This window comes from Achroia grisella, unplaced genomic scaffold (genome assembly GCF_030625045.1).
Source record: "Achroia grisella isolate CSIRO2021 unplaced genomic scaffold, CSIRO_AGI_Agris_v1 utg840, whole genome shotgun sequence".
Classification (NCBI taxonomy): domain Eukaryota; kingdom Metazoa; phylum Arthropoda; class Insecta; order Lepidoptera; family Pyralidae; genus Achroia; species Achroia grisella.
The window spans coordinates 2,042,438-2,069,735 of NW_026713038.1; the positions used below are offsets into that span (position 1 = coordinate 2,042,438).

The 27,298-nt window shown below is 31.7% G+C and overlaps 1 protein-coding gene across 1 annotated transcript in view; it reads right to left on the reverse strand.

The window, feature by feature from the left end:
* Positions 1-27,298, reverse strand: part of LOC131852090 (PAS domain-containing protein cky-1) — a 124,177-nt gene that overhangs the window by 26,092 nt on the left and 70,787 nt on the right. Inside the window, exon 5 of the mRNA XM_059202714.1 lies at positions 5,507-5,691. Coding sequence (XP_059058697.1) covers positions 5,507-5,691 — 185 coding nt within the window. The remainder of the gene's footprint in view (positions 1-5,506; positions 5,692-27,298) is intronic.

Below are 27,298 nucleotides of genomic sequence, written 5' to 3' on the forward strand. Positions count from 1 at the left end.
TTGAATAGTGACGTAAAGACAATTTTCCCTCGTTCAAAGATGACTCTATTTATTGTTCTATACACGCATTAAAGCTTAAATAAAAGTTCAGTTTTGTAATCGCATAGTGTCATTTAATCAAAAACATGCTGTATTCTCAATTAATTATTACTGTAGCCACTGAATTGCAACAACAAATGCACACCTCATTAATTAGTCAACAAAAGTTTGTATCAAAGACAAGAAAGCTCCAAATTAACCTCCTTAGTTTACAAGCTAAAGCGAGACAGTCAATTAAAATAATGATAAATGTAATTAAAGTGATCTTGACATGGACAAAACAAATATCTGATAGGGTCATCTTAGCAATCAATCATGACAAAGACCTTGAAGCCACAATATACTATACTTCGATTCCGATTTGGAATGTTGGTACAGTTTTGATTTCATAATAATTACTTATTCAACACTTCAAAATTAGTGATGTGCAAACGCGATGTGTGGAATAAAAAAGTCGGTCCGATCTTTCTGATTCATTAATTTTTTTCCAAGCTATAGAAATTTTAATTAAGATTATTTACTATTTAATTATGTTATTGGTGTTAGATAAATTTTAATGTAATGGATGTTAGTTTAATATGTACAGTATGCTGGTAATGTACTATTGAAATAATTACGGGTGTCCTAGAATTTAAATTTATAAACAGTATCACAATATATGACAAAGAGACTTGATTTTATATGCTTATTCCAATGAAGATGAATTACCCTGGAATGTTTTCAGGGGGACTCCGTGGAGGTCAATATGGCTTGGTGCAATGATAGTAATGGGATTACTAGTACGCATTATTAACAATCCACTTCCTACCTTGTATTATATAATTATGTAAACCTTCCGGAGAAAATTCTCGAAATGATGAAGAAAACCGTATCAAAATCTGTTTGTTGAAAATCCGTGGTTTAGAAGTACAAACGAAAATCGAGACTTCGATTCGTAGTATTTAGAGATAAATAATCAATTAATAATGTAACTTAACAAAGCTCAAGTCCATGACCTACATGTCACTAAGAAAACCCTCCAAAGTGAAGTACCTGCCTACTGTCGATAAAACAAACGCAAATATTATTCGCTTTATTAAATGGCACTCGTTGTCAGCTATCACTTATTACAAAGTCGTAAAGTTCAATATTCTATAGCTAGAATGGATTAATAAAATTTAGGTACCCATATTTCATAATACTGAAGAAGGTAGCAAAGAAAATAACTTACCAAAACAATATTGAAACATTGGCCGAGGTTAGATGCTGTTTGTTTTTACAGGCTTAAACACTATTTTTTTATTATGAGAATAGATTTTAACATTCAATTTTTATTTAGTACTTATAGACATAGTAGTTTAACAAGTTAGTGTATAATCGAGCGCCTGAAATGTACTTAACAATATAGCTAGAACAGCAATGAAATGTTATTTTTTTTACTAATAATATACTACCACAGATAACATAATATTACTTAATACTACTAAATAATAAACTAAAATAAAAATGAAATATTTTTACTGAATAATATTTCATAGGTTTTTTAATTTTTAATTTATTAACTAACGACCCGTATATATTGATTTATTCTAGTTTTTAAATTTTTTTATGAATCCAAGTTACACCTTTCGTTACTGTTTTGTAGTTTAGTACATAAAAAAATAAAATAATATAAGCAATGATTAAAATCGATCAAGCAATTTTTGAGTTTATCTATTCCATTACATATATAAAGAAAGAATCTAATAGTCCAGATGATAAATAGTCCCGACTGACTTCGGTCCAGGTTACTACTTCATTCCAGACCACTTAGCTGATGAAAAAAAGGCTATTAAATAGGTATTATGTTGGCTATGCTATTTTATGTAATTGGAATGCAAACTAGCTGACGGTCCACCTGATGCTAAGTGTCATCGTCTATATACATGAAAATCATTAGTTTATATAAATATATATATTTTGTAAACAAAATATTGAAATTTATCTACTTAGAACGTTGTCTATTTATCGACCTCGGTGGTCTAGTGATTTAGCACACCGATCTACTTTTGTTGGTTGTGAATTCGATTCCTTGCACGACGCAAACATTTGTATTCATGAATATGAAAAGTTTGTTATTAATTAATTAGTTAATTAGCTTGGGTATTTTCTATGTATATTATGTATGCATTTACAAACAATTTACCTTAATGTTGATATAAACATATATATATATATATATTTATATATATATAGTACTTATAGCATAAGCTGTGTTTAGCTTGGGACTAGATGACGCTGCGCTGTGTGAATTATGTCGAGATATCACTGTTCTTATCTAATTTAAAATAAATTAGGTATATGACATTACGATACCCTTTAAAATTTTACTAAATCAATTTTAAATGTTTTCAAACCCGCATTATAGTTGACCTTTGTATTGGTTATCGGTCAACTGTGAAAGATCTTTGCGAACAACAGGAAACAACATTGGAGTACAGATCCGTGATTTTATAAGCTGAACTTCTGCGGAACGTTAATAAAAATATAGTTACGTATAAGTGACTCATGAAATTGAATAAATATAAACATACAGTTATTTACATCATCCAATTACTAGCTGGCCCGCGGTTATACCCGCATGAAAATTTAGCCTATATGTTATTCTGATGTATAAGCTAGCTAAATATTGCTGTAAAGTTTCGTCATAACCGTTAAATCATGTTTAGTTAAGGGTGGCTAGTCAATATGAGTAGTATATTAGTAGTATAGTAGTTATACTTAGTTCGATGAAATGCGATACAGGCACAGATATTACAGGTATGTCTAATTTTGAAGAATAAAGCCCATTTTATTAGCTGTTGATGTAGATTCGTATAGGTCATAAAATTATATAACAATAACAATCGTGGACAAATTACACAGCGCCATCTAGTCCTAAGCTAAGCAGAGCTTAGCTGGCTGTAGTCTGTATCTTACCTTGGGACTAGATGGCGCTGTGTGTATTATCCAGGGTAATTAATAATTACTACTTTTTTTTACTAATTCATTATGATAGCGAAAGTTTGTTTATTTGTTTGTTGTCTTTTCACGATTAAACTGCTAAATGGATCTTAATGAATTTGCTCCTAAAAATAGATTATTTCATAAGAAAAGACTATCAGAAGAAAAAACCAACCAAACAGCTGGTACTTCATTAAAAGTAAAACCAAATTGTTTCATTACAAATGACATTTTAATCATCATTTGCTGTCTGAATGAAATGGATGACTGTATGTGTGGGTATAAACTGACTACTGAGGTAGCTTGTACCAGCATTGTATGCAAACTCGTGTCCCGGGCAGGTGACAATCTCCCGTTGTTTGGACAGCGATACGCTCAAACAATGCCTGTTGGTTTGTATATCATGTTTACTACCAACATTATAATTTGTTTAATGGTAATAAGCCATTTAGAAATGGCAATTTTTAATCTGTACAAAGTTTGTACAGTCTATTTAATTGTAAAACTATACGTTTGCAATATATGTTATTTTCTATAACAATATAGTGGATCTAAAAGATTATCCAACTTATTATAATTAAATAAACTTTTATTTTAATTTTTAAACAATGCAAAGTACGAAATGGAATATAGACAATCTACTTAATAATATATGAACGCCTAAACTAATACGGAAGTAGGAGAACACTAAGTCCCAATTTCGTGAACAGTTTTATTTATAAAAGATATTTATGTTGTTTTAGACGCCTTAAATTTTAAAATGTATATATGTACTATTACATTATGTACATATTAAATGTATCCACTTATTTGACGTTTTATACATAATCGATATCATAAATTTATAACTTTACAATTATTTTTATTGCTAATATAATAAAACCAGTGTAGTATAAAATAGTTCATAATTAGTCGCATAATATAAATTGTTTAACAATTTACTGATGCCAAAAGCTGAACTTGTGGTATAGGTACTTATTAGACAACTAATAAACATTCTAATAAGCTTGAAGATTACTTTTTTTCGAATTAGTCTAATACTGTTGGTTGCAGCTGGTCCATACAGCTTTAGTCTAAGGGCATCATTAGAGGTCGTAACCTCGACTCAGGCTACCGTAATTTCGATCCCTGTTTGAATTAGACAGGGGATAGATCGGAGGTTTTAATAAGCATAGTTATTATTTACTTCTTAAATATTCAGACATGTATAATATATATAATAGCTAATTATATATTTATAATAAACGATATCATTACTATTGTTGCTATCTTTTATTTAATTTTTCTTTCAACTGTCTTACTTTGTCGACGGCAAAGTCATTCCCATTGACTAACTATTTACAATTGCATATTGTTTCAACTCGTTTTATTATTTGAGGCCTTTAAGGCAGTGACGCGATTCATGAATAAGAAGCACTCAATATAGATGTCATAGATCTCGCTTTGACATACGGTAGCTGGACTGCTACGCATCAGTCACCATTGTTCATTGTGTACCTTGAAATAGTGCATGTATTATGCAGTAGCGAGTTTACATAGCGAATCATAATTTAACGTTGTGTTATTCTAACATTAGTTACAATGTGAATAACATTTCAGCCAACCTCTCTTTAGTAAGAAAATGTTTTCAATTTGACTATGCTTTTTTTGTGTGTGTGTTTTTTATGATACGCGTTATTTTTGTCTTGCTATAGAATTGCGCATTAATTAAGTAATAATATGGACGTAAGGGTAGATGAAGATCTAAAACAGAGGAACGCAATGTATAGAACATGGGGAGAAAGAGAAAGAAAACTAAGATGACTGCAAACAGACTGACGAGACTATGTAAAATCAGATAAAAGAGATAAATTACAGGATATGGAGGTGCATTATTTATATATAATTATAGCATATTACGGGACGTGCTGTTCATGTACTGCACTGTGAAGAAGATTCTTCCTTCATCTGATTAGATTGATAGCGGCGTGTGGTAGTAGCTTGGTGTCTATGTGCAGTATTTTCATGTTCATGGCGTGGTCGGTGGTGGCACTTGTCTTGGCACTCTGTATTATGAAGTGGACTCTTTTTTCACCTGAATATATCGACTGCGGTGTTTAGTACTTACTTAGTGTAGTATCTTAATGTCGATGGCTTGACGGTGGTGAAGACTTTGGAGACAATTGTCTTGATCTCATGAACTAGGACTCCATGAACTAGGATCTCTCTTCCCTTGAATAGATCGACAGCGGCGTGTGGTACTTACTTGGCTTCAATGTGCAGTATTTTCATATTTAAGGTGTGCACGGTGGTAAAGACGTTGGTGGTACTTGTCTTTACACTCTATACGATGAACTAGTGTTTTCCTTCCCCTAAATAGCTTGCCAGTGGTGTGTGGGTACATCATGTCCACAGTATGCACGGTGTTGCAGATGTTGGAGGTATGACACTCACGTCTTGACACTCTGTACCATGCAGAAAAGTCGTCCTTCATCTAAATAGATCAACAGCGGTGTGTGGTACTTACTTGGTGTCTATGTGCAGTATCTTCATGTCCATGGCGTGCACGGTGGTGAAGACGTTGGTGGCGCCGTGCACGACGCACTCGCGCGTCTCCGGCATCGCCAGCGGCGTGCACACCGCCAGGAACACGGGCTCGTTGCGGCTGCACAGCGGCAGGTACGATACGTAATGACCTCGAACTAACACCACCTGAAAAGAAATTTCTTGTTAAAATATTTTCTTAATACAGTCTCTTAAGGGACAACAAAAAATGGCAAATGTTTATGAATAGGGCCATGCATGTAAAAAAGAAAATATATATATATATTTCAAAATAGTGATCTACCAAAAATGTTACGAATATATATCGGCTAATTGGACTATTGACTGATAGTTAAAGAATCAGGCATAATGAATGTCTGCCATATACATAAATTTGTGTGCAGAATAATGATCATTCATCAGTTTTCCAAAAAGAACAGTTGTCAAAAAGGTTTATTCTTTTTCAACAATATATCATTTATATTCATATAACTAAAATAGATATCTTAATTATCGGCAATCACATCAATAAAAGTATATAACATCTTGCTTTCATTATTTTGACATGCGCTCCGTGACTTTTATTGGCGGAGCATAAATCTGAAGTAGACAACTATGTACGTAGTGGGTTGCGGTTACAATAAAAGTGAAACAGCCACTGACAACCCAAGGTCGCAATGTCACTCTCGAATAACTGAAAAGCTTTTAGATAAATAGATAGATAGAATATACTTTATTTGCAACGTACAGTAAAGAAGAAGCACAAACAATATAACAAAAGACACATGTATCGTTACAATAAGGCGGCCTTATTGCTAAAAGCAATCTTTAATCTTTTAGTGATCCTTCGTAGAATCAATAAAGCGAAACGTAACAATTTATGCAATAGATACCAAAAATATTCTTTACATTGTAATACTAGGGAAACTGAAGTAAGTTTTAAGATATTAATTTCAATAATAGTTTCACGGGTAAATCTAGATTTTTAATTAGAAGCTGATATATTAGTCTTAGGTAATGGCAATGCATGGACGGTATTACTGGCGTCATATGATAACGTGATATGCTGTTTATGTAATTTTACAGGTGACGGTCTAATCAGATATTAAAATAAACTTAATGATTTCAATAATGGGTTTACGTATAAACTTAGACAATATACTATTTATACAGCAAGAGAATGTTTATAAGAAAGAAAATTACACACTTTATATTTTCGTGGAATGCTGTTTTCTAAACAATAATTTTAAGCAACTTTTTGACAATGCTGCGATGCTGGATAAATGTGGATCTACAGATAACCTATGGATTTTAGTTTATTATTTGTTTTATTTACTTTCGATGTTTCTTTTAATTTAATGACTTTTTTAGATATAACATCATTATATAAAAAATAATGATTTTATATCCTATTCTTGTAAGTACAATTTATATCATATAATAATTTATATGCCGTTGTTAGCATAATCATTGTTATATATTGTGATAAGTTTTATTCTTTTTATTTCATCTTTATAGTTTTTATTATAGTTTTTAAGCCATATTTGACCTACTCCCGATAACAAAGACTTTTAGTAGGTATATGTGTGTGGTGTATTTGCGAATGTTGCACTTTAGCTACTTACATAAGTCGTCGGATGCAAGGTTTTATTGTATTTTAGGCGCTTTACGTTGATCATAATTTTAATTTTACTACATACAGTAGAAACTTTGTGTAGCGAATATGCCTTAATTTTCTCTATGTTAGGAAAAGTCATCTCTATGTTAAGTTTCATGGTATTTCATTAACACGTTAAGTGAAAACGTAACAAACTTCAGTATACATAGATTATATAGTTAAGGATATAAAATAAAGCAGATGAACTTAGTTAATACACTTTAAAACGTGAGACATGTCACTATTTCTTTTAGTTACCACTAAACTTTGACACGCTGTTTCACTACAAACTCGGAGCGGGTGTGTCGCTTTGACATTCTTTAAAGTTTTAACAACAATGGGAGATAAGTTCGACACAATAGTTCACAGTTCAAACCACTCACCGAGATCTTCGATCCGGCTCCATATGGCCTTGGACGATATTATTTTATTGTATTGAACGTATTCATAGTGCAGGACGTGGGTTTAAAATCATGTCGCTTAGTATTAAGTAATCTATATTAGTTTTGTGAGTTTGGATAATCGAGATATTCTGTATTACAGTTTGGATTTTAAAAATCCCTTTAGTGTTGGATAGCTCATTAATCGAGGAAGAATATAAACTCATCATCTGCTTCTTTCTTATCCTATTTATTTGGGGTCGGCATAATATCTTTGTTCATTCAAATTCATTTTGGGGACGAATATAGACTATACATAAAACACATTATGATTACTAGGAGCGAATCTGAACTAATGTTGCAAAAACAGGGAAAATGTGATGGAATCGAAGTTGCGTGAGTCAGTTAATCTATAATAAATATGTGTTTCTGGATAATTCAGAGCGCCATCTTATCTTAAACTCAGATATACCGTAAGTGATTTAGTGAAAGACATAAGTCTTTTGTTATAAATATATATATAGTATATGTGGCAAATAAAATATTTACATTTTATTCACCACTAGCTTTTGCCCATAGCTTCGCTCGCGTTAATTTATCCCCTTGAGGATAGAATTAATCAAAATCCTTTCTTAGCGGATGCTTACGTCATAGTAGCTTTATGCATGCCAAATTTCAGCTCGATTCGTACAGTGGTTTCATACAAACTTTCATCACTATTTTAGTCACCTTTGAGTTATATATATTTAGATTATTTCGATAAAAAAACAAGCTAAAATTGTTAATTTAAAAAATAATGAATAAAGGTCACGGCCCGAGACTTCGTACATGGTGCATCTTATCGCAATAAAAATGGCTGTAATCAAAAATGTTAGATCACTATGTCAGTCACCTTTGAGTTATATATATTTAGATTATTTCGATAAAAAAACAAGCTAAAATTGTTAATTTAAAAAATAATGAATAAAGGTCACGGCCTTACGAGAACTAATATGTACATAATAATGCATCTTATCGCAATAAAAATGTATTGATAAGTAATCAAAAATGTTTGAAGTTGTGACTGCGACAAAGTACAAAGGTGGTCGTAGGTTCACTTCAGAACACAGTCCGTTGTATAATTAAACGTAACTAACAGAGAGATTGGGATCATCGACAATTCTCATAGGTCTCTGATCAAAAGGACCGAGCACGGTCTCCTGAACCGAGTCAAAAGGACCGAGCTGGTATCCAGGTGCTCCTGCCCAAAGATGTGAGCAGTAATAACTTGAGACTTATTAAACAATGTACATGATACTGTGTAGAGATAAAACCTAGAGATTAAATATGTGTAATTAAAATAGTCTATAATACGTTTAATAATTAAACAATGTACATGATAGTAAATAAAACCTATTAAATATAATTTAACATAGTCTATAATAATTTTGATCCTTGTGTAGTAATAAATAAATATATAATATATGTTTAAAATCATTAAAATTTAATATACCGCGTAAAGTGAATGGTAGATTTGAGATGTGAGTTGTTGATATTTATGTTATGGTTTCATGCTTGACTGTAATGAACTCCTTCTGTCACGTTCTTACTATGTTCGATATGAATTGAAATTATTCAAATTATTTCGCAACATTGCAATAATCACCATAACTAAATTCTAGAGCTAGTTTGTTTATGCTTTCAAACCAACAAACATATAACAATCATCGTGAAATTTAACGTCAGTCAAGAAATATTTAAAATTACCTTTTTTATGGAACTACAAGTTAAAAGGTAACTGTCGCTTATATACATGAATAACAATACGGACGACACACATTATCATGTGATAGTCGTGATACTACTCATACGATACCATTTCAGAGGACTAATTAATAATACTATTAAATATCCTGCCTAAGCGTACCCTACAGTTGAAATAGTATAAAAGCAAGCTGCTTGGAGTTCGAAATGGGTGACCGAGAAGAATAGGTAGACTTAATTCAGTCTACCTCTTGTCAAACATAAAAATTAAAGTTTAATTATAATCAGAACATATATAGTGTTAGGAATTAAATACAATTTCTAACCGTGATTTCATACGATCAAAGTACCAACAAAAATTATCCCATATATGTGTATGATCATATGCATATTTTTTCTCTATCCTAATTGTAACAAATTGGGGGGAAAGGAGATTGTTAGTAATGTGGACTCATGACCCCATTACTAGCAATGTACCATGTCAGGTTGACCTCCACGCGGTTCCCCCTGGAAACCATCGTGATAAGTTCGCGGTGAGGTTGTCACGATGGGCTAACTAACCTGGCCTCATGTTCATCTTATCATCCTCCACTGGTGCCCCGCCAGCGTAAACCGTTAGCGCAGGCGGGTGCACCATTACATTATCATCCATAAAAAAAAAATTGTAACAAATTTCATGATAATTAGTTAAGTCGTAATGACATGTGATCGTACGAACGTTAGCATTTATATTATTGTATATTTACATAAAAGTATAGTAAATTGATTAATTTCCGGTACATTTATAAGTTGTCTTTAAAAGATTACACCGATAAGACCGACTTTTATAATCAACTTTAAACATACTTTTAAATATTTATTTGTTATCTGTGCGCAATAAAGAGTTATTATTATTATTATTCGAAAAAATATATAGTTATAACACTATTCCTTTATTTTAGAAATAGCCTATGAATACGGACAGACTCAATGAGTTGCGCAGAGTAACACAATATGCTTGCGTAAAAAGTTTAATCTACTTAACAATGTAGTTACATTTAAATGATGTGTACGCAGCGGGCCGCAGTGTGCGCCTGATTGTATCACATGTTATAAATGGAACGTTGTATGACAACATTATCGTCTGGTAGCTTGTGATTTTAGCTGAATGTATTCAAACTTCACACAATTCGTGTAGTACATTTTCGCCACTTAAGCATGTCAGTATTTTATATGTACTTGTGAAAAATTGTTCGACATGATGTCTATGGTTAGTTTTTAGCATTGCATGATGCTAATAGGCAACCCTACGAGTGAATGGCGTAAGTGGACGAATTCATCCACACACGCTGGAACCTAAGTGGTCTCAGACAGTGAGGTTACAGAGGTGAATCCTCTCACATACACTTCGATTGTGGAAGGAACTAATTGCATCGGTTTTTCCTAGTGACTACAGCATGAGATTCAGTAAGGATACATTAAGGTTTCTTAAGGATCTGCAATGCGCATGTGACACCTCTTGTGTTTTAGGCGTCCATAGGCTACGGTAGCTATTTACCATCAGATCAGTCAAGCTTACGGCACACCGTAAGCTTGAGTGCCATCATAGTAGTATAAAAAAATACTACAGGAGACAGAATACTACCGAGATTTTCGTTTAAAATCTGACATGAAACATATTATTTTTTTTACAGTCACTCTGTATTTATATGACTGCGATTGTTTTAATCATCATGACCCTTTAAGGCATACTAACTGAAGAGTGTCATAACTTTGTTTGAAAACCAACGGTTTGCATATTATATATTAGAACACTAATACTATATAGGGAAATATGTTATGTTATGGCTTATAATATAGTACTATTCATTGGTACGTAGTATGGTTTTTAATGTTTGCTTTAGACCTGTTTCTCATAGATCAACAACATTTTATGCGTAAATACTTATAAAAAATTAATAACTTGTTAATCTGTTTTGTATTATGATTCTGTACATACAGTTATAATCTTTCTCGCGGAGATTAAAAATAGAAATGGGAACTATCGAGTGCCGCCCACTAAACGAGCGTAATGACGATAGATCAACCGGATACGAAACGTAGATTATCGTATCGAGCGAATAACCGATACGCCCAAACATAAGGCACTGATACGATTGTGGGACAAGTTACAAGAGTTGCTTTAAATGGTTTAGTATTTTTTTTATTGGATGATAATGGAATGGTGTACACGCCTTCTACGTAAGAGAGGCACCAGTGGAGTATGGCAAAATGAGCATGAGGTCAGGTCAGTTAGCTCATCGTGGCAAATTCAGCAAGAGTTTATTACGGTAGTTCCCAGGGAAAACCGCGTGACTATACATTGTCAACATGGGGATGACTAGTCCACATTACTAACTGTATCCTTCCGCCCAAGTGCGCTAGTGTTAATTTGGAAATAATATAGCCGTAAAGGGTATAAAAGCTGGAATCCAGGTAGAATTATCACGACATTGATGTTTGAAGATTGTTTTTATTTATCACTTTATTTCTCTATCTTTACGACTGTATATATTTGATTTAATTTTTTAGATGAAGTTTAATTTAATTTCTATATATTTATATATAGTAAATACTATTTATCCCTTTTTAAATACACATTCACAGGTAAGTACCTAATAAATTAATTAAATGTCATAGACAACTAACATGAACGTTTTTCCATACAAGATGTGTAGTGTAGTCGTCTGTGCCAACGGTGTATGCTAGCGGGAACTAATGGAGGATGAGTATTTGAAGTCAGATCACTTAGCTCAATAAGAACTAACCATAATTGAGTCCAGAGGAGACGGGTGGATATCGAATTGACTGTATTCTACATTGCTAGCATTGAATTAACTCGTCATTATTACTATTAATCCCTCACAAACTGGTCTTTGCATAATACCGCTATAGTTTATAATTTACGCCACAACACTAATCAGACTTTAAGAACCATATGACAGTAAGGGCGGTCGATCGTGACTTATTATTATCTATTACGTACATTCGTATCCAAATCCATCAGCAATATGAACCCGTCGTAATTATGAGGTGAACAATAAACCACTTTCTAAGATCGCTGACCGGTCGTGACATGTTCTGTGTGGGTTAACCAATGACATGACAGTGGCGCTAGTTGTCACACTAATTACCAGTTATTTGTATGCAAATTGATTAGTTCCGATTTTCGCCAGGGTTTCATACCAACGCAAAGTGAGATGTCAAATTGAGATACTGTTGTGACTGTGATGGATAAGGTATCAAGGTACCGGGTCAAGGGTTTGATATAAGGCAAGTATAATCATACGAAAAAGGAATGATTGATATTAGTACAAAATATTATTGTAAATGTATTCGTAATGATAGTATTATGGAATACTAGCTCTTATCCGCGATCTCTTTTGTAGAAATTTCAAACGCTTTTTAATGGGAGTTAATAGATCTACTCTGAAATGGGAACCCAATTTCCTATCTTATTCAAATTTAAATAAAAAAAAATGGATATTCTTAATTTTATAATTCCTTGAGTAAGCATGGTTAACACTATTCCATAATTCAAGTCTAAAATAGACTCTACTTTTCTTCGAATAATAATTAATTATTACACCTGTCTAAAAAAAATTAATCAGTCGTAACACCTAATCTCGTATGTAGAGGTAAGACTTCGCTCGGTTTAAATTCACAGTGATTTTATTTATAGATATATTTAACACTAATTGACCCGCGCGTCTTCGTCTGCTCTACATTTTCCCCATTTTTGCCACATCTTTCCTATTGGTCATAGAGTGATGTTATATAACCTCCTGCGAAATAGGCTATCCAACAGTAAAAGAATTTTCAAAATCGGTTCAGTACATATAGAATACAACCTTACAAACTCTATCACTTTATAATATTGGTATAGATGAAACAATGTAAGCAAAACAAACATTTTGTATCTGTACATACCTTAACAATAAAATAGACCTCTCAACGTTTGCATTTTAATCAAACCATTACCTGGTACATATAAATTTGATATTTAAAACGACACTCCTGAAAGGCTTATTATACCAGTAAAATATGGCACAGTTATCATCAATTCAACTCCAATATTGTATTGAAATTATAAGCAGCATATTAGTTCTCGAAATTTATTATGATATGCTACAAATATATACTGAAATAGAGCAACCTATCTATAACCTGACCTCAAGGTATATAATTTAGATGAAACCTTGAGATAGAGCCTTTAGAAGAATTATTAGGTTAGGTTATGACGGTCTCGGTGGTCTAGCAGTTTAGCTTTAGTTCCGATGGTCGCGGGTTCGATTCCACGCACGATGCAAACATTTGTATTCTTGAGTATGATTGTTTGTATCGGTCTGGGTATTTTCTATGTATATTACGTATGTATTTACAAAAAATCTAATTATTTATATCTGTTGTTTAGTACCCATAACACAAGCTCGGCTTACCGTGCAACTAGATGGCGCTGTGTTAATTGTCCAGGGTTATTTTAGATAAAGATTACAGGGCTTTAGAATGGTGAAAAACATAATTGGACTCACAAGTGGCGGTCTTTGTCGGGGCATACATATGTATATGATATAACTTAATGCATACATGCATTAAGTTAAGGATCACGGATCAAGGATTTAATGATGTTATATATAAGTGAAGTTCATTGTAATTTGTATTTTTTTATGTCATTGGAATGGTAGACAAACTGACCACCTATCATATGATGTAATAATTAATTGTTTTATACTTTTTCCGTCTGTACATATTATATAAACGAGAGTTGACCTGTGACCAGGACGTTTGCATAGAAATTTTATTTTTATATCTCAGTAGTGGCCATCAAGCACATGGCCGATCTAATGGTAAAATGATATCGTAGCATATAAATACTTGAAACACCAAGTTGAAGCTGTAAAGGCCAGCTGAAGCCAACAGCATTAGAGTAGTCTGAAAAAAAAGCGTGAACCAACGCTTTGTCGACTTTTAGGAACATATCCTTTTTGAATAACCTCATCCTATAGTATCTAGAGCAAACCTCGACAGAAAATATAGGGAGCCCATAAATAATAATAATAGATATAAACTGAAAACTAGCGCACGTCAAAATCAAAATAAAATATTTTTATTCATGTAGATATAGAGATATTTAGATGATATTATATAGAGATATATTTAGACATACTCTTATGGTATGTTCTCAGTCCAGCAACAGCAGAGTAGCAGCAACAGAGTTTATAGGTACAATACCTATTGCCAATCGATTTATAATTGTATATTTAATTTTATATTTGTATTACTGTACTATTGTAGGCAATAAATATATTCATTATTATAGTTATATCATAGTAAATAGCGTTTATATAATAAGTATGTATAATCATTAACTAGCCAAGCTAATTATTAATTTAGAGATTGAGTGTTCAGTTTACACTTTGTATGTAATTCGGTGTGGGTCAGGTGAGTATAAAAAATAAAATATAGTTAAGTACAGTCACGCTCTAATGAATTAAGTCACGACGTGTTACGTTCGAATTGAGAGATGCAACTCTCTGAAGTTCTGTCTATTGCGGCGAAATGTAAAAAATAATATAAAAACTATTAGGATCAGAGGTCATATCCCTATTTTGAATAAAATATATGTTAAGGACGATTAAAAAAAAAACATAATTTTGCCACTGTTTAACAATGGTGACAATGCATTTAGGAGTGTTAGAAGTAATATAATAAACATATGTATTTAATTTAAAGATACAACAATTATAAATGTCTGTCTGTCTGTTTTTTACCTTTTCATAACCGAATGACTAATCGGATCTTAACGAAATTCGATAAAACGGAAGTTTATAAAAAAAAAATGGACATCAGCTGCTACCTATATACGTAATCACATTTTTTTTGGTAAAAAAACACAATTGAAATGTAAACCTTACGTTTGGTCAGTAAAGTCACGCTCTCTAGAGTTAAGTCACGATATGTTACGTAGAGAACACACCTCCCATCTGGGTAACCGTATTTGAAAGATTTTGGGGTTCCGCATACGGATCATTGTATATCAAAGAAAGATCAAAGATTATTTAAGAAACTCCATACACACCACACTATTTACCACAACTGCACAAGTTCTGTAACAATGTCAATAATTTTACTAATATTTTTATATAGAGAATAACCAATTTTGACGAAGAACATTAGTATGGAACCAACAATACGAATAACAACGGAAGAATCGAAATCGGAATTATAGAAAACATATCGCAACGGCTACATATATGGAACATGCCAACTTCAAACCTCTTTCATTTTGAAGTCGAGTTTTACTATTGTGTGTTATTTTTTTTTATTTACTTAATACTTTGGAAGTGCTTATATTTATCGTAATTCAATTTAGAAACTTAAAAATAAAGTCAAATTCTCGATTGAATATATATTAGGTACCTATATATTCAATCATGAATTTGACTTTTTAGATTACTTATGTGAACTGGATTAGTTTACCTAATGAGTACCTACATTTTGATCGATTGAAAAATAATTATAAATTAATTATTCTTATTTCAACGGAACCCATCCTAGATATACAATACACACTTGTCGGTTTTTTTCAATAGGTCTCTTTGTAACAGACGGGTCTGGTGGTTGTTGCGCACGCGCCGAACTCAATCACGACTCTCGTGCTCAGTTTATTGATTCTCACACGTCTGTACCGTAAATCACTTGGTGTATCCCAAGTTTATTTTAGTTGAGGTGGTCACCCTATTTATTCTTTTTATGGATGACGTTCAATATTGAAAATGCGGTAGTGAGTTTATTTGATTAGTTTCCGTTACTTTATTTATGTAATTGGAATGGCAAACAATGTGACGGTAAGTGGTAATCTTCGCATTTATGACCAGCACTACGGACATAAAGTTATCATGTGATGACCGTGATAACAGTAATGCGTTGTTGTCTCTTATTTTATAAATTTACTGATTTGTCTCATACGTCAACTGATATTTAGCTTAGAAAGCATGCTACTTGGTGACTGAAATATATCTGAGGTACTCGCGGAAACGATATATAGCATATAGCTTAACATTACATGGTAATAGGTTCGAAATGTAATAAAATAATTTATTTGCGAAATATTGGTGCAGTAGATAAGATGTTACATGAAATATTATTAATCAGCAATAATTACCATAACAGACATGCATACATACATACATACATTATATAAAATTATTCATTTTTATCAAATAAGAATATTTGATATTATATGAGACACTGTGAAAATTACCAAATGACAGCTATTCGACGATTTTCAATTACCATCAAAATATATTTAGAAAATCTATACCATTTTTTGATAAACTGTAGTTGAGCTATGAAAATATAACATAACGGAATACTAGCATTAACAGTAAATTTGGTAAAGGAAGTAAGTCTAAGAGTTTATTATAAACCACTTAAGAGTTACATTAGCATTAAATCCTATAACAACTGTCAATGAGTTATCAACTTAACACAGTCGCTCTATTTAGTTGTTAGGTATCATAACAAATGCAACATTTTATCAATAAAGTGTATTAGTAATATTCTATTTCAAGCAAATCCATTAATATCTAGTATTGTAGGTACACAGACAGTAAAATTATTAAATAAACGAGTCTATTCACTTCGAAATATAAAATAGTTTACATAATTTCATTCTAGAATCTCTCCCGGATGCATTTCTCGCATGTGTTTAATAAAAAATACTATTAATTGTATCAATATTCAAAAAAGGTTAAAATACAAATCGTTGGAAAGAGTCATCTGTTGTAGTCCCATACTAAGCAAAGATTATTGTTCTTTCTGTTGGTATTCGAATAATAATAAAAATTAATCAATTCCGCGACATTAGAACTAGTTATGTACATTAAAATATACCTGAAGAAAAAAATATAGGTTATTAACAGTAAGCCTTCGGGATGCTAAATTTTTATGTCATGAAATAGGATAGGACATGTTAGGCGTCTCATTACTTCTCCTGTGACTGCTATTTATTCTCGGCTTCCTTTTTAATGTAGGTGCTGCCAAGTTAAACAAGGCAATCAGTTTAATAGTAATTTTTTGGCTATCAACGTTCAGATATCTTCGTGTAAATTAAACGTGTTTTAAAGGTTATTTTGGCATTTTATTCGTATTACATTTTGTCTTTTGTATTGGTAAATTTTAGGACAAAATATACTTGTGTATATCATAAATGTGAAAATGTGACTGTCTATCGGTTGGATACTTTTTCAATTAAATGTTTTTGTGAAGAGATTTTGATAGGCTAACTTTTATTTTAAAAAAAGCACACGAAAAAGCAGAAAACAGCAACTTATGTCAATTTCTAATAGGCTGTAGGTAAATGACCATATGAATTTGGGCAAAGCCCCTCGGGTGTGGTCGTGCAGGCGGTGTGAAATTGGTCACTGCGCTCACGCGCAACACTCACGAACACCACGTCACAGCACACGTCACGAGTTACATTATTACCACTACAACGGTACATACAATTATGCTTACCATTAGATAAATTAATTTAATCCATACTATTATATTTACATGCGAAAGTGCTGTCTGTTACCTTTTCACGACTAATTAGTTCGATTGCGGTTTAATAAAAAAACAATAAATGATTGACGGTCTTGGTTGCCTAGCGGTTGCATACCGCCTTACTGGTTGTGAGTTCGAATCCTGGCACGGTACCTATACTATACGTATTTATATTCATGAATATGTTTGCATGTATTGGTCTGGGTGTATACATGTATTTACAAAAAAAATATTTATGTACTTAGCTGTCTAGTACCCATAATGCAAGCTGTATGAATAATCCAGGGCGACTAGCTAACCCGCACAGTTACGCATGGTTTAAGGGGGTTTTTTTTTTTTTTCATAAATTGCTCCCTTAACATGTCTAGAATACGGTAGTAAAGCGATTTTAGAAAATTCGAAGTCGTTTTAAAGATACAGCAGGTAAAAGAAAGAGCGGTTCGGAGCGGTGAGTTGGCAGTTAGAGACCGGGCCTATTGTGTACCGTCGGCTTTATACCTGGCCTCCCTTTTATTAATATATTTGTTTATACAAGTTTAAACACGTTTCTACAGACTTAAACAGAAATTTCTATTGTTATAATATACCGAATATAATATATAATACCGAAGTTATTTTAGTCTTGGTTGAACTTCGAAGAGAGCAACAGCTACAAATTATTTTTTTTCATAATGAGTGGACGGAAAGGAAGTACGAGTGGAAATGTTCATCCTGGTCGTAGTAAAAAAGAAAGTTTAGTGGAAACCGTTTTACCCACCAAAAATGGCGTAAGGCTGAAGCTAATAATGAACTGGACCAATTTCATCACGATAAACCACCTCTAATTCCGCAAGTCCAAGAAGCTATCAAACCGGTTTTCGAAGATTTATCGAAAGACGAATTATTAATTCGTTGTTTAGGAGCAGAGACACAAAACAATAACGAATCTTTGAATTCTTTGATTTGGACTTTCGCTCCTAAACATCTTCATTCTGGTCCCAAAGTTGTTGAAATTGCTAGCTACTTAGCAGTTATTATCTTTAATGAAGGTTTTCAAGGTATTTTAAAAGTTATGTCGATTATGGGATGCCCTGTTGGTCGTGAAGCCCAAGCGTATGTTGAGAAACGGGATGAAAAGCGAATCTTACGCTCTGAGCGGCGCGTAAGTGATGTCGTTAAACAAGCCAGGATTGACTCAAGAGCTGAACAATCTGCTTTAAAAGAGTTTCACGAGGAAGAGGAAGGAATACTCTATGGACCAGGCATCGCCGATTGAGAGTAAGTTGATATTTTAATAGTTTTTAACGGACTTGAAACTTTAAACGCGTTTTTCTCAAAACTGTGTTTTTCAAACTTTCCTCCATTGTATCTCAGAAACGGCTGAAATTTACAGGGCACACTCAATATATGTAAACGCATGGAATGAGCTATTATCAATCGAAAATTTTCAAAACTTCGATTTTTTTATAGCAAAAAACAAAAAAAAAACGCCTAATTTGCAACTTTTATTTCAAATGTCTATCAAAAATCCAATTTTTTTTATATTCATTTGATTATAGGTCATTCCGTGCTTTTAAGCCTACAAATTAAAACGCCGTTTTTTTTTTTTTTTCAGATAAGCCGATCAGCCGGAATCGTGGAGGAAGTGGGAGCTCTTTTTTTCGAGGCGGGGGTGTTCAGAGCGCTGTAACTCTAGTTTGACTGAATATTTTTAGCTGAAATTTTATATTTATACTGTCCAAATATGTGTTAATAAATGATAAAAAACTTGAAGCTCTAAATATTTGTTGGTCGTAGAAAAAAAATCCTAAAATATCCCTAAAAAACAGGCCGTCACATAGGAAGACCCCTTAATTGAAAAAATCTCTCTTTTTGTAACAATCTTCATCCTTTTATATTTTACAGAATCATTAATTAAACTTTTAAAATCGTTATAACCATATTAAGGGACAATGAAGTCACAATTCTGTATTTCGCAGCTATATTATAATAAGATTAATTAAGCTATATTACATGGACATTGCTTTTGCTCAATTATTCAAGATCAGCATAGCATGTTCTCCTCTTCATTTTAGACATTTAAGACAAAGAAAAGTATACCTATCAAAATATAATGTTTTTTTGAAATTATATAAAATATACACAAATAAATAATACAACGAACTGTTTATTTGTCGGACGTGGTATTACAAAATGTATTCAGTAGTAACGAACTCTTGGAATATCAATATTATCCAAAGCCTTGAAAGTAATGCGATGTGTTTTATTTAAATCCTATTTCAATATAGGTAGCAATGTCAACTTACATATTATACCGCGATATAATATAAGTCATTTATGTATTTCTTAAGTAACATATGATAACAGCATTCCGCGATCATGCTTAAATTTCATCTGGTTTCATCTTCATAGTCGGTCATCGATCTCCTTTTTTATGTGGTGAGAAATGCCTATCAGAAGATAATATTTGTCGTTGTATGCACTTTGTTATATTCGTAACCAGGTACTGGAAACTAATTCCGATTCAATAACATTGCACTACGATGTTTTGCATCTTTTTATATTCTCAAATTAAATTATTAGCAACACACTGATCTCATATTTCCTGATAAATGGAAGCACGAATTGACATTGTAATAGATTTATTCGGTTTAGCCATAATTACGTTTCAAAAGAGACGGTATAAAATTGACCTGCAGATTGTAGCAACTGATCTGCTCTGATCACTAAGACTACTTTATTTTGTTACTCAAGTAACTATTTATGTAATATTTTGCTCTTATATGTACATTGGTGCATATGAAAAGCTGCCATTTTGCAAGAAAATATATCAAAGTATATCTATAGTCTAGTATCCAGAACACAAGCTCTGCTTAGCTTGGGACTAGATGGTGCTATAACGTGTAAATTATTTATATAAGATATTATTATTTTTAATATTAAAAGAGCAACAGGCAAATGTTTTGCCTATTCTCTTTGTCCTGAAACTGCATTCTGAATGAGTGTTATAATAAAAAATATACAAATTAAAAGTGCTTATATCAATAAGTTTAATTGAATAAAAAATATGTCTATTTCTACAATTATTGTTGGCAATGAATATAATTAAATTTAAATCAAATCCTTCGCATGAACTAAACATAACTATAGACAATTCAAAGGAAAAACAAACCCGTTTTATCTACCACGGTCACACGTTACTATACGGTATATGCAAATATAACATCTTAATATAGAGAGTAGTGGCTCGCAGTTTTGTTATTACAATCAGATGAATTTACATTTTCATAAATAAATGCATCTCCGCTGAGTTAACGACGTACACTCAATGTTTCTCTACCTAAGTATGAGTAGGCTAATTTAAATATACCAGCACGTTTGGCGACTTTGTTATTGTAAGTGTGAATGGTAAGGTTTTGCTGGGATTTAAATGTGATATTCTATAGCTCTGATTCAGTTCCGCTGACATCATTGATATGGTTATGTCTTCTTATTACTATACTAGCTACTGTTTGTACACATCCAGACGATACCTCCACTTTAGTATTATGATTGTTATGTTTATTATATTGTTATTTTGTTCTTCAATTTATAGTTTTATTTTTTGTATTTAAATGTTTTATTTCTATTAGATCTTTAGTATTAGAATTAACTATTTATTTATTTTCAATGAAAACTTATAGGTTTAATACTTTTAATAAAATTATTCGCCTTAGATGGATTATTTATCTCAACTTTACGAAAGTACGTACAAGGGACGAGTGTAGAAGTACTTAAACCCTCAATAGATTCAGTCGCTCTATTAAGATCGACTGAATACCATCCTCTGCCGTTAAGATACAACATATTTTTTTAGATGAAGGGACGATTACATATTATTTTTATAAATGAACTTATTATATGATAAAAGAATATACTGACTAAAAACTTTGACATTATAATAATGAAGCCTGTGTCCTTTACTTTATAATATTCTTATTAAAAACTAGACTTGCAGCTTTGAATAATTGTAATCTAACATTTATTTATTGTCTATACTTTGAGTAGTTATCATCATTGACTTGAAATAATTATAGTACCGGCAAAATTTCACCCATTGTTAAATCCTAATACCCATTGCATATTATCTAATACTTCTATCACAATTACGAAGGGAAATTCGTATTGAATGATCATAAAACGAATTAACCTATTGAGCAAAAAGTTATAAAGAAAGACATATCATTTGGTCATGTTCTCACGGACACTATAAAAATCGAGTACCAATCATTAGATAGAACCTCTCGAACTGACACGTAGGTATATTAATTCCAATAATGACTATACGAATGAGGCTTCTTTCGTCACAGAACGTATAGAAAACATCAAATACATATAATTAGAGGCATCTATAAACTACGGTAATTGTGAATCGTCTTCTTTAATTACGAAGGCCGATATTGAAGGTTGCCGAGAATTGTGCCTTGTGAAACACCAACGTTTATTTTGTGCGCTGATGTGATCAATCAGTATATATTTGATATCAATTTTTTTGCACTAGACATTGACTAAAATTACAAGTCGTGGAAGCAGCAACAAAAAGGCTATGACATTGCTATTACTTTAAACCAAATTGGCAATTTGTAGTTGTCTTAATGTATCAAAGTGTCTTATATATTATGATTGATTTAGGTTCTGCTAATAGTGACCTTTTTACTTTGACATACTTCTACAATGTATATTAATTCATTACTTGACATCTCAGGATTTATTTATCTAATTTGTGTTCATAATACTTCTATATGAAATGTACTATAATATGATACAATAAATATTCATAAATATTTACTATTAAATAAAAATAGTGGACGTGAAAAATAAAATATTGTAAGTACTAATATAGTAAGTAAGTAGTAAAATAAATTATTTACTGTTTTTAAAAAAAAAACTTACATTTATAGGCATCTAAAATGTATATTCTTATTATAGGTCCATCGTAAGATCAAAAAAAAATTCTCCACACATTACATCTTATACGTCTTAAGATTACACTAAATAGAATGAAACATCAATATTTAAGCTAAGGCAAGACTGAAAACACATCTATTAGTTTTTTATTCATAATGTACTTTGACAAAGAAGTAAATCGTTTACTCTCAATATATATATTAGTTGACATTGTGAGTACTTATCTATAATTAGCGTATATAAACTGTATACGAAAATACTGCAGTAGACACTGCAAATAAACAAAAATTTCCAATAAAATTATGATTTTGAGACGCGTAAATTACAACAAGAGAGCAATCATCAAGAAATGGGTGCTCTTAGATAGATAGCGACGTGGAACCTGTCCCAAGAAGCGATGGTATGATGACTTAAGCGAAACAACAGGGATCAGTTCGAGGTGGCGCAAAACAAAGGAAAATTGTGGGAAGACCTTTGCACGGAAGTTGTATAATATAATTTAATATGAGATAGATGTTATTCATTTGCATAAATTAATATCAACAAACGAAAAAATCTGTTTCCGTTTTATACAAGCAACAATCCGGCTGGAAACGGCTGGAAATAATCAAAAGTAAAGCGACGCAAGAGAAAAATAAGCAGCGGAATATTGTTCATTTCAAATACAGACTTTTATTTTCTACCATAGCTATATATGGATTCAAAATTCACTGCATAATAATCTTTTGATACAAGGGCAGTACTTGGTGTCACATATGTCAAGGCAAATATTGTATTAGCTGATACTTCTGACAATACAATCACGAGTGGATCTCAGAATTTCGACGAGTGTAGAGGTCAGATTTCTGCAATAGTAAAGCCAAGTTCACTGGTGTGGTAATCGATTAAATAATAAAAGAGTACTACCTCTAATAATATTTATTATAACTAAATATTTGAACTAAACTAGTATATACATGAAAATCCGAAAAGCTAAGTTAATTAGAAGCAGACAAGATTTTCTTTTTGTTTGACATTCGTGAACTCAAAACATACGGATATGTTTGATTTGGAATATTATATCACTTATAAAAAGTTGTATAATTAGTTAGTAATTTTGGTTATACTTTATGGGGATCACGCGGCATAACTAGTAGTCGAATAATTTGTCGTCAAGGTTTATACAGTTGATCGCCATCGTAGAATTTTATGTCAGCCTGTATATATGGAGTCAGTATCAGTCCACAACGATGACTAAATTAATAACATCCTATTTATTCAAACAAGTAGTTGTTTATTAATTTATTTACGATATGATACGATAATGTGTTACATCTAGTAAATTTCTCACCTGTTTCTACCAGTAAACGTGTTGCCACTTAACTTATTACCAGTTAAGACTAAGATATTCCTTCATTCCTTCCACCGTATGCAATTCGCCACTGTACGCAAGAATAGTACTTGTATAAGACTCACTCTGTCTATATGCTAATTAATGATTACTGATAACAAAATTTTAACAATAGACACACAGTTAGACAGAATGTTTCAGTGTATCGGTAAGTTGCAAGGTGCAACATGTAAACCTTATTACTTTCTGGAATTAACATGTAAATACTACAAAACAAAATAATTTCGAATTCCCAATAATGTTATGAACTATATGATGAAGTAAGTAAGAGTACTTTGTTTTTGCATCGTAATATCGTTTTAGGACGCTACAAAGTGTGACCAAGGAAGTCTATGTAAATACTAAGGCTAGATTTTGGACTAACCTTTTCTGTTTCACCTTGTAAAGTATATGTATCTATCTAAATATATCTAAATACAAAGAGATACTTTATTTTTTTATTTAAAACATTTAGATTAGCATTGAACTTTTTATCCGAACTGTACGTCATTGTTCTCAGTAGAATAACCTACATAGGAATAAATTGTAACATTTATATTACAGTCATTATATGTATTATAATGTTGGTATGATTGTGTGGAATGTTTTGCGTTTAGAAATGATCTGCGCCGTTTATGATGTGGATAAGGTTAGTAGATACGCTTCGACTGATAGGTACCGTCGGAAAAAACATTTAGAGCATTAGAATCAATGTTATATTTTATTTTTATAATTATAAATCGTTTTAATAATAAAATACTGCATTGCACTCTAAATACTATTTTACATAGAAACCAATATATTAAAAATTCTCGTAGTTTGCGTTATGTTCTTCTTCGTTATGTTCGTGTGTCGACTAACGAATAATCAGTAAAACCTACTCGAACTGATCAAGATGATCCGTATTGCAATATAGAGATATACGAGTGTTACTTTCTTTTATTTTAGAATTATTCATGCGTAGACCTAAAATTAAATGATATTAATAAAATAATAATTACTGGTGAATATTTCTTCAAACGGTACCATCGAGAGCATATATTTTAAGTAGTTGCACAAGTTTCTTTTGTCATTGGACAATGTTCAATGTTTGTGATGTTTTGTGCCATGGAATGTGGTGCGATTAGACTTATGTGCCATACAGAAATGGATTATGCTCTTGTTGTGTTTAAAACCCAACTAAGCTTGTCACTCATATAAACAAATAGAATCCCTGCACTTTGGTAATAAGGTTGAAATTTCGTTAATTTATTTTTTCGATAACTGAAGATACATTTGTTAAACTCTTGATCATGTGATCGATGGTTTTGGTGACGGTACAACGACGTAATGCGAGGATTTTGGTCAGTAATTGATGAGGGGAAAGTTTTAGTACTTGATTAATTGCATTGGTGTATTGTGGCCTTTGTTTCTAACTAATTTGTATGACCTCAAGTACCGGGAAGCAATTTCAAGACTAAATAATGTATGTTACGTTACTATAATTTATATTTAGAAAATATATATTAGAGTGGCTATTTAAAAGATAGTTCATTAGCATAATTTCAACCTTATCAACCATTTACATATATTCATATCAAAATTCATTACAGTTTTAAAGCTTTATTACGATTTAAAATATGAAAGAAAAATAGATTAAGAGCAATACCTATGTATTGCTCTTAAGGTGTGAAATGTATATAGCCTACATATGTGTTATTCTAATGTGTAAGTTTTATTCTAAAACATCATTCATTTAGTAGTTTTTATGTGAAATAGTAACAAATATCCATTCACCCATTCATCCAAACTCAAAATCGTCAAAGTTTATAATATTATTATAGTATAAGTCATACATAGATATTCTTTACGTTGTTTAGAAAAAAAAAATCGTGTAGCATCTGTGGCGTATGTCATTACGAGCTTGATATAAAATTACGTTTAATTTTCTTAGGCTATTATAAAACCTATTATCTGTTAATTTAATATTTTAAGTGAACTGCTATGATTTATTTACGATCAATAAGATTTATAAACAACCTTATTTTGATATTACTACAAATACAAAGTATGAAATGTACGATTGATATAAACATATCACAATTTAAGCATATTGCTCATTATTTGAACAGAGAACAATGTCGGAAACTTATTGCCTCCTTACACTTCAAGTCTTATGAACTTCCAGCAGCTTTATCTGCTGCACTGAATAAATTACCAGAAGATTTCGAATGTTTTAAGCAGCTGCTTAAATGGAATAGCGGTCGAGAGCCATGGGGAGGTTATGGAAAGACCCATGAAGTTATTCTACATAGACTTCGTCAGATCGAAAGGAATGATTTAGCAGAATGGTTAGGAAGAGATGTATTTCATAATTTAGCAAGAAAAGTGAATGATAGTCTACTAGTTGTGACAGATAGTAACAAGACTATTAATAAGATCAAATTATATGTTGATAAAAAAGTAATTGAGCAAGAAGTTTGGACTACATTTGATTCTATTTTATGGGTAGTATTTATTTTACTAATTACAGCTACGGTACTAACTTGTGGTAAGATAGTTCTATTAAATTTTAGTCGTGAAGATGATAATGATAATGTTTATGAAGAATTGAGGGATTTGATAAGTAACGAAGACGTGGAGCCTCCTGAAGGTAACAATAGTCGTGAGAGTGTATCGTATTTAGTAGCGATGAATTAGTAAACTACTGTTTTAAGAATAGTAAATGTGAAGGACAAGAGAAAGAAGTGAAAGATATAAGACAGAACTATTTAATTTGCGAAAGTTTTTGAATAAATTTCGATTGAGTGCTTACATAGTTGGGACTGCGGCTTTTGTTTTTAAACCGATAAAAATATGTATATTTTAAGTGAAGTTTACTACAATATATTTTAGTGAAAACAGCATCCAAATTTTGGCAAAAAGAAAACCACATTACTGCCCAAATGAACAAAATATCTAACAATCATTGCTTTGTGTTTAATTTTTTGTTATGTTGTTAAAGTCCCCAGTTTTTCCCATATATTATCAACGATCAGTTACATTTTTATTATATGTATAAATATAAGATGAATAAACATAATTTATTGATACACTATATACATATGTGTATGACATTGTATATTATGAGTTCAGCATTAGCATACATCTAAG